Here is a 9,430-nt window from a genome sequence, read left to right as displayed (position 1 = left end):
CTTATCTCATTAGTACGAGACCAGTATCTCACAATTATGATAAGCTTTCTGATTTTTTTTTTTCTTTTGTGAATGCCATACTCTTTCGTAGGTTCCTCTGGTTAAATGCACAAAAATTTTAGGCTGGACCTTTAAACTGCTTAACTTATGCATAATTTAAAGGTCCTTAAAGAAGCAAAATGTTAACCACAACAAAATGAAAAAAAGTTTAGGCTTCAAACTCATTTAATTCAGTTTATTTATATATTTACAACACATGTCATCTCAAAGCACTTTACATTTCACCAACTCATATACATTCAAAGTTTTCTATCTAAGGAAAACCAGTTGATTGCATCGTCTCATTCACTCGAAGGCAATCCCTCACACTAAGCATGCTTGTAGCGACAGTGGAGAGGAAAACCTCCTTTTTAACAGGAAGAAACCTCCAGCAGAACCAGGTTTAGTGTAAGCGGCCATCTGCCGAGGCCGACTGGTGTTTAAGGAAACAGAAGCAGAGATACAAAAAGCAGCTGTAAAAGGCGGCCCCGTCCAGGAAACACACAGCCAGGCAGACGAGCTCCGAGCCAGCTCCCATGTTAGACGATGAAGAGAGCACATCCAGCCAGTCACAGTGAGAGAAACAGGACTACACTGAAAAACAGGCCGATCTCCAACATCCATAGACAAAGGAGTTGATGGCAGCAGCACAGCTGATATTTCTCTCCATGATGGTGTCACAGCCAAAGAGAAACAGACAAGGCAAAGCTATAATGAGAACAAGCAGAGAGAGCAGAACGTCAGAGATTGAACTAACTGATTCTGCAGAATGGGAGAATAGAGATAGAATGAAGCAGAATAATGAAATAGGGTTCCCTATGTCCTCCAGCAGTCTAAGCCTATAGTAGCATAAATATAGAGATGGCTCAGGATAACCTCTAACTATAAGCTTTATTAAAATGGAAAGTTTTAAGCCTACCCTTAAACGTAGACAGGGTGTCTGCCTCACGGACCAAACCTGGTAGTTGGTTCCACAGGAGAGGAGCCTGTTAAACTAAAAGATCTGCCTCCCATTCTACTTTTGGAAATTCTAGGAACCACTAGTAAACCTGCAGATTGAAAGCGAAGTGCTCTGTTAGGAACATAAGGAATGTTAATATCTCTGATATAAGATGGAGCTTGGCCATTTAATTGTGGCAACAATTCTGTGAGGGAATTTTCCAGTTTACATTATAACAGTAAACATATCTGTAGTGTGGGGACTATAAATCGAATACAGTACAGCTGCTGAAGCTCCTCCAAAATGTAAAGCAAATGAATAAATAAAAAGAAACAGTTTTGAGAAGTTTGTTATTCATTCATTTCCTGTTTTGTGTTTCAACTCTCACGGTTACAAGGAGACAGAGCGTATGGGCAGTGAAAGGCGCCGAAGGCTAGACCTGTTTGAATCCACAGCCAGAAGTTTCCTCTCCTTATTTTCATTGACCTTGAAGGATCCAGCCCTTGGAGGACGCAGCCTTTAAAATCAAACACACCCTTTTTATGAAATATAGCCATATTATAGCACCTGCTCTTGTGCTTTTCGTCCATTTCTTCTAAAAGAGGAATTTTAGTTTTAATTTCCTGCTCATTGTGTGTATAGTTGTGGTATCCTGCTGCCAAAACTCCGGTTTTATCTCTCTGTGGTTGTCCACCATTGCTTGTTGGCTACAGAAAACCATTTGTGTTTATGTTAGAAATAGGGAGACTCGGGGGTTTGTCCTGTGTGCTTACAGATTGTGTAGACCGCAGCCTGACAGGGCGTTGCTTTGGAATAAACTGGAGGAGAGTCTGGGGCCACTCTTTAAAGACCTAAAATAGAGCTGTGGTTAACTTCTGTCAATTACAGTTTTGTGAAATATAATAACTTCAATGGTATCGAAAAACCACCCCATCAAAGTGTAAAAACTTGTTGTGGAAAAACTTGAGTTTCTTTTTTATTGCAGTTTCCATTATCTTTGTAATTACAATTGGATAATTAATGGAAACATAGCTATTGACATCTACCAGGACTTTTTAATAAAAAATAGCTCTAGCTTTTAGCTGGAAAACAGAAAAATAGGTCATATGGACTTTAACTTTTCTTTTTCTTAATGTTTCATCTATGATTCATAGTTTATGTTTTTAGGTGATCATTTTATTTTTTTCAATTTATTTATAATTATCCATTTGTAATCTATTAATTGACCTACATTCATTAATCATTTAATTACCTTTATGCCATTGCAATGTACTTTGTGTACTTTCTGTGTAATATAGAGAGAACTTTGTTTCATTATTTCTGCGGGTAAAGAAGACATTCTCCGAATGGAAACTTTTTGAAAAAACTAAATGAACGTAATACAGAAATTAAACTTTGAAAAACTTGCAAATAAAACAAAGCAGCTCAAGAGCAGCTTTGAGGTTTACATAGATTCACGTATTTCAATTTTTTTTTTAGATTTTTAAAAATCTCATTCTTTTCAAGTTGCATTTTCTTCAATTCTCAGGGGCGAGTCTTCCTTTGAACTGAGAAGCAAAGATGCATTTTTATTCATCTCCGTGGACGTTACCAATGTTTCTATTTGCTGAGTGCTTGAATGGGGTTTAAAGAGAAAAGAATCTGATCTGGGAAACACGATTTGACAAGAATGCAACCTGTACAACTAAAAAAAAAAAGCTAAGCAACATAAAATATGTAAAAAATATAAAGTTTGAATATTAAAATTAGAAAAACATATTAAATGAAATCTAAATATGAGTTTGTTGCTTGCAACAATAAGAGAACAAAAGTCATTCCATACACGTAGAGGACTTGGTACTGAAATGGCCACTCACTAACCCCAGACTCTAAACCATGTAGAGAGATTGTGGCCATAGAAATCTCTCCCTGTATGATCCCACCTGGTAAAACGATTTAAAAAAAAATCCACCAAATGTATTACTGGATGTGGAATAAGCAACAAGTTTCTTATCTTAGTCAAAAACCTAGAAAGTAATAAAAAATATACACTTTATTGTAAAATACTCCTGTAGAGTCACTGATTATAAAATCTGTAAATGCTTACATGATGTCTGGTCAAAAAAAAATCTAATATTCAAATAAAATTAATATATCAAAGATCCATTAATACTGTTTTTCCATAATCAAAAAATAGATACATTTCAAGTGAAAAATTTGAAAGCAGACGTCTGGATAAAAGAAAAAAAAAAGGCAGGAGGCACACGTGCAGTTTAGCTAGGTCAGCTTTGTTATTGAAGCGCAGGGCTGCTAGGTTGGATCACCTAGAGGTTAAACGTGAGATCGACGCTCTCGCCGGGTTTAATGCTGACCAGCTTAGTCTGTCGCTGTGAATCAGGCAAACTGGCAGTGATAGCGTACGTTCCAGGTGACACCTCAATGTAAAAGTCTTCACCCGTCGCAGAGACAGAGGCCTGTGGAAAGGGAAACCAAACAGAAAGGATTTTTCTTTTATCCAAACAACATACACAGTAATGTAGTTTTAAGCTGTTTGTCACAGTAGGAAATTCAAACCCCTTTTTTCCCAATTTCATTAAAGGGAAACGCATTTTTTTTTACATTTGGCCCTTGATTTTACGTTATTACATCATGTTCTACTCACCCACGTTAGCTTTGTGTCATTTGGAGCTGTTCAGAAGATATTCCATTAGGTTATAACCAAGTAACGTCTTCCTATTGGCGAACGACTTGAAGGCACAAACTAAACAGTTCTTAATTTATTCTTTATGGTACGCCAGCATTCATAACATGTAGGCGTATCACTGTCCCCCAGACAACCGCGGTTATATTTTTTTATGTTTATATCTTTAAAAAACGAAGCGTCGCGTGTATGACGTCATCCGCATGCGCCGGCTATCATTCCTTCATCCTGTCCGCTGAACTGCTACTAGTTTTACCTACATGCCTGGTGATGTCTAGTGCTACTACCACAGATGATCTCGCTCTCCAAATGGAATTGAACGATTCAGATTAGCTAGTCAAATGAATAAAAGGGGTAGCACGTAGCCGCCTGTGGCCCGGGCTGCTTGTCACAACTCCAGTCTGGCGCGCGGATGATATAACGTAAAATCAAGGGTCCAATGTAAAAAAGCCTCTAAAGCTTAAAAAAAAGAAAAACAAAACAAAGCAGAATAACATGAAAAGGTTTTGATCACAGCTGAGTCTCACACTTTTCCTTCTCGGCAGTGCAGATGTTGGCCCAGCTCCTGGTCGTGTGTGGAACCTGGAAATGTGGTTCTTTTCAGCATCGCTGGGCTCGGTGCAGCTGCCAGACTCATAAAACCTCTGCATCGAAAACAAGAAAAAAAAGACAATGTTTGGTCCTGTGTGTGTCTGGCTGAAGGTCTACAGTCTCCCAGCTGTATTAACTTGTTCACATCTTATATTACACCTAAAAGTGAGGACAAACATGACACAGTGCATGTCATATGGAGTGTATTTTGTTCAATTATTGTTGCAAGCACAGATGTTTTGTAAATGGAAAAAAATCCAATCAAGAAATTACACTCTGTTGAATATTTTATGTTTTGGTTTTTCCTAAATTCAGTTTTATTTCCAAATTTATTTTCTCAAATTACTTTTTTTCTCATTTCTTTTGCAGTTTTTTTTTTTAGTTTCATATGTATTTATTTATTTTTCTTCAGATTTCTGTTTTCGAGGCTGAGTTTTACATATTGCATCCTTTTCAAACTGTATATTACAGATCCCATTCCCTTCACTTCTGGGGGCGGGCCTCCCTCTGAAGGAGAAGTGAAGATTCAACGCTATTGGTCTGCATGGATGCTGGTAAAATCACTTTTAGTGGTCAAGAGCAAGCGATTGTAGTGGGCTTGAAATTAAAAAATGTGATCTTGAAAACGGAACTTGATAAGATAAATGCATTTGGTAAAATTCAATCTGATAAACAGAAATTTGAAAAAAAAAAAAAAATAAATAAAAAACAAAGATCTGTGAAAAAAAATCTGTGAAATAAAATTAAAAAAATGTAACAAAAATAATCTGAAATCACATTTGAGGAAACAGAAAAGTTACTCTCACAACCATTTTCCAAAGTTTTATGTCTGTATTACATTTTTTTTTCTTTCCATCTATAAAAGAGTCTATATTTGTGAAGCAGCGATAAAACAGCTGGTTTTCAAATTTGCTAAAATCTTTCATTTCCTCCTTTATCGTATTTTGTCTGGCTTCCATTTATGCCTATCAGTTACAGAGGCTACAATGTTCAAATGTTAAAGGTTTAGTGGAGGATTTTCGTTAATTTTTGAAAAGACCCAACTTCTCCACTTAAGAAACAAATGCTCATGCACAACTCTGTACCCACTCCTGAGAGCTAACGCCTATTAAACGTGTGCGAGAGCGTGCACAAGCCCATTTCTCCTCTTTTATGCTCTGCTTAAAAGTTGCAGTTTGCATCGATTATACAAGCTTACTTACCAAAAGAAGATTTGCAATTTTTCCACTACGTCAGACTCACCACCAATAAGTGAAAATGGGAATGAGCAAGTAGGACGGCCTTACGTAAACATAACACCAGAATGATTGACAATTAGGAGGACCACTTCTTTTGATGATCCACCCGGAAAAAGAACTTCCTCCACTATACCTTTAATGTTTAAAACATCAATTTCCTTCCAAGTCACTGTTATTCACTATTTTATATTGTATATCCATACAATCACAATATATTTAATATTGTTGATCGAAATATTTAATTGATCAATAATATTTTTTGCAAGGCAAAGTAAGCTTGGACTGTTTAGGATCTTCCCCAACCTTGCAATGAAAGCTCGTCTTTGCCATGAAGTCTGCAATAGTTGTAAAGGCATCATGAACGTCATGTTTTCTCTGGAGGGGAAAATAAAGTAGGAGTTTATTTGTCAAAGAAAAATATGATCTGACCAGTGGATGGACAAAAAAATAAAAAATAGGTAAGAATGTTTGCACCTTTGCAGCTACAAAATCATCTTCAGATGAGGGGGTCTGGGATGCAGCCGTGCTTGTCCAGTCGACGCTGCGCCTGGAGGCTCGTTCCAGCACTTCCAAGCCCAGTCTGCCTGAGCGCCGCAGGGAAGAATCCAGCCAGGCTTGCCTTGCCATTAACAAGTTATTGTTACCTAAAAGACAACAGCAGGGGGGGTTAGGTACGACGGAGTATTAGTACGACGGAGTATTAGGGCCACACATGAAGAGAAAAAATATTTTTGCCATGACGAGATTAAACTCGACATGTCGACTTTAAAGTCGACATGTCGACATTAAACTCAACATTTCGAGAATAAAGTTGAAATGTCATGTTGAGTTTAATCTCGACGTGTCGACAATAAAGTTGAAATTAGTTCAAGAGAGCCAACCGCTGCTCAGGATACATGCACAGAATCCAGAATCAGACATGCCTTGTGTAGATGATTTGGTCAAATTGTACTTTCTGTGATGATTATACAGTTATACAGTTGCAGCACGTCAAAGACTACCTTCACTCTTAAAACGCAGACTGCAGCTGTGGAGCGCGGTTGCTCTTTTCTCCAAACGCAGACTGCAGCTGTGGAGCGCGGTTGCTCTTTTCTCCAAACGCAGACTGCAGCTGTCGAGCGCGGTTGCTCTTTTCTCCAAACTTTGGAATGTCGAGATTAAAGTCGCCACGATATATCAACTTAATTCTCGAAATGGCGAGTTTAAAGTCGACAGGGCGAGTTTAAATACGACACGTCGAGATTAAACTCAACAAGACATTTCAACTTTATTCTCGAAATGGCGAGTTTAAAGTCGACATGACGACTTTAAAGTCGACATGTCGAGTTTAATCTCGTCATGGCAAAAATATTTTTTCTCTTCATGTGTGGCCCTAATACTCCGTCGTATATTAGGGCCACACATGAAGAGAAAAAATATTTTTGCCATGATGAGATTAAACTCGACATGTCGACTTTAAAGTCGACATGTCGACATTAAACTCGCCATTTCGAGAATAAAGTTGAAATGTCTTGTTGAGTTTAATCTCGACGTGTCGTATTTAAACTCGCCCTGTCGACTTTAAACTCGCCATTTCGAGAATTAAGTTGATATATCGTGGTAGTTAGGGGTTACCTTTACTGAGCTGATCATCATGTTTTTTTTTTTCTATTCCTTTTCATTACAACATGGCTCCAAAAGATTGGTGAAGATCTTTCATAATGAAAATCTGGCCATTCCAGTCTGCCACACAAACCAGCCTCTCTGGGTTTTTGCATTTTCCCTAAAAATCAATGCTGTTTTCCTCAAATAACGGGTCAAAGATTTGCAAGGCAGACCTATGGAATTTACACAGCAAAAAATGATTGATGTCTTTATTTTTTTTGTAATACCTTCTTGTATTTTCCCCTCGTCTGGAGCAGGTCAGTAAGACAATCCTCCAATAAAATAAGAGGATTTGCGTTTTAAATAACAAACAAACCAAAAAACACTGTTATTAAAAGTGCATCATTTCAATTTTCTTATTTTAAGGGCAAAAATACCAATTTCACTGGCCAAGTTGTATATACCTGCTTAAATTAATAGCATTTTTGCTTATCTCTGAGATCCACTTTTAAAAGTGTTTTGTTTATTTTTATAATTTTTTGTAAAAGTGTTTTTTAAAATGTAAATTTCTTTTCTGAAATAATAATTTGCTTTGGAACTTGTAAAAGTTTTTTAGATTTTGTAAATGTTGGTTTTCACCTCCCGGCCACCGTAGGTAAACTCCTCTGACTAGGGAATTTGAGCTGAAGGTGCATACTGATGAAAAACGACACACCACCACAAAGGTTATAACTTTGCTCTATGTGATGTTCACAGAGGAGTTTGCTTCTTAAAGCTTGCCAATGAAGCAGATCTTTGGCTTAAAATATTTAGAACAAATGTTCAAGCTAAATAAACTGGCCATAATGAGCTGGTTTCTAGGGGAAAAGCCAAATCTGATGCCAGTTTTAAGGAATTTAGAGAAAAATATGGTAGCCCCTTTTCACCAAATAAAGTATAAAAATGTAAGGTAACTGATACATTATAATGATGAGATATAAAGTCATAATTTTGACTTTCAAAGTAGGATTTACCTGATACCTATGTTCCCAATTGGATTTCAATACAAAGGAAAATATTCAATAATGAATACCCTTTTTGAAACTATAGAGATAAAAAAAAAAGCCAAATAATAAAGGCATAAAAAATATAGCCATTTACATAAGCAAATCAGCTTTTTCAATCTCTACTTTCATTAGTTAAATTATCAGCCAAATAAATGCAAAATAACACAAATATAACATAATTTGGGATTTTTTTAAGTGAGGGATTAATCTTTTGTGAAAATTATCTTGAAATCTAACGTAATTAATGCAAAAATATACAAATGACACTTGCAATTAGTATCAATGAAGGCAAAATTAGTAGTTATTTTATACAGATACAGCATTTGAGTATCATGACAATGAAAGTCAACATTATGACTGAGTATCTCATAATTAGGACATACCATTATTTTTTTTACTTTCAAATGGGGCTTCCATAGAGGTTTGATCTCGCAGCTTTAAGGCAACCCGTTCATCAGAGCTCCAGCTAACCCCTTGCTCACACTGGCTCCGGTGCGTTTACCGAGCCGACAGAGACCGCAACTCCCGCACACCCCCTCTCACACCGCCCTTTTGACTACGGTGCGGTGCGGCTCTGCGGCTCCGGCAACAGGTCCGGAGATTTAACAGAAGTTCACTTGAGTTCACGTAACTTCACGCGATAACACGGCCCAAATAAGGATATTTGCGAGAGCTTGTTGCGGAGGTTCTACGGCACGCGGCAAGGATAGCTTTCTTGCGGAATTTTCTGCAGCGCCGGAGTGTCTCGGTAACCGCAGCCGGACAGCTCAGCAGCCGGTGAGAGAGGTTTACGTCTTTTTAATGACTTGGAATCACTGCGGCGCCGCACCCACCGCACCACAACGGTAAGACCGGAGTCGGTGTGAGCCTGGGGTAAGAAGTTTCACCTGCACGCGCTGCTGTTTTCTACAGTGTCGTCATGACAACCCCCTGCTGCTGGGCCACGTAATGAAGCACCTCCATTAATAAAACCTTCAGAAAGCACCGAGAATAAGCAGAGCTACTTACATTTTCCTCAACTGTCATTTCAGCGCTTACTTTCTGTTCAAACGACATGACAGGAAATTCGGCTCCTTTAAACCCAACCCCTTTCCGGAAGCAAAGGTGTTACGTCACTACACTGATCAAGGAGGCCTGGTTTCCATCAAATAAGACTGTTCATATTTAAATATAGCATGTACATGCTTTTGAAAAGGTTTTTTATTTTAGAAAAATTTTAAAATTACAACAGTTCAGATTAACATTTGATAAAAACCACCTCCTGGATGTAAGCACATGATTGACATATTTACCATTGCAGGGAAATACTTAG

The 9,430-nt window shown here is 37.7% G+C and overlaps 1 protein-coding gene across 1 annotated transcript; it reads right to left on the bottom strand.

Annotated features, from left to right (window-relative positions):
* Window positions 1–1,050: 1,050 nt before the first annotated feature.
* akip1 (A kinase (PRKA) interacting protein 1) lies at window positions 1,051–9,230 on the bottom strand. The gene is made up of 5 exons (XM_038305762.1): window positions 9,127–9,230; window positions 5,963–6,132; window positions 5,792–5,863; window positions 4,187–4,303; window positions 1,051–3,432 (listed from the first exon to the last, which is right to left on the bottom strand). The coding sequence occupies exons 2-5, from the start codon at window positions 6,113–6,115 to the stop codon at window positions 3,283–3,285; spliced, it is 492 nt and encodes a 163-aa protein (XP_038161690.1). The 5' UTR covers window positions 6,116–6,132; window positions 9,127–9,230; the 3' UTR covers window positions 1,051–3,282.
* Between the last annotated feature and the right edge of the window lie 200 nt (window positions 9,231–9,430).

Source organism: Cyprinodon tularosa, unplaced genomic scaffold (assembly GCF_016077235.1).
Source record: "Cyprinodon tularosa strain WSP-4 unplaced genomic scaffold, ASM1607723v1 ctg563, whole genome shotgun sequence".
Taxonomy (NCBI): domain Eukaryota; kingdom Metazoa; phylum Chordata; class Actinopteri; order Cyprinodontiformes; family Cyprinodontidae; genus Cyprinodon; species Cyprinodon tularosa.
This window is presented reverse-complemented; position numbering and strand designations above follow the sequence as displayed.

Bases quoted from the DNA above. Each gene is read 5' to 3' on its own strand.
- akip1 (XM_038305762.1), bottom strand. From the start codon at position 6,115: ATGGCAAGGCAAGCCTGGCTGGATTCTTCCCTGCGGCGCTCAGGCAGA. The intron at 5,864-5,962 runs GTGCAAACATTC...TTTCCCCTCCAG, and splicing joins ATGATTTTGTAGCTGCAAAG to AGAAAACATGACGTTCATGA. The intron at 4,304-5,791 runs GTTGGGGAAGAT...TTTTCGATGCAG, and splicing joins AGACGAGCTTTCATTGCAAG to AGGTTTTATGAGTCTGGCAG.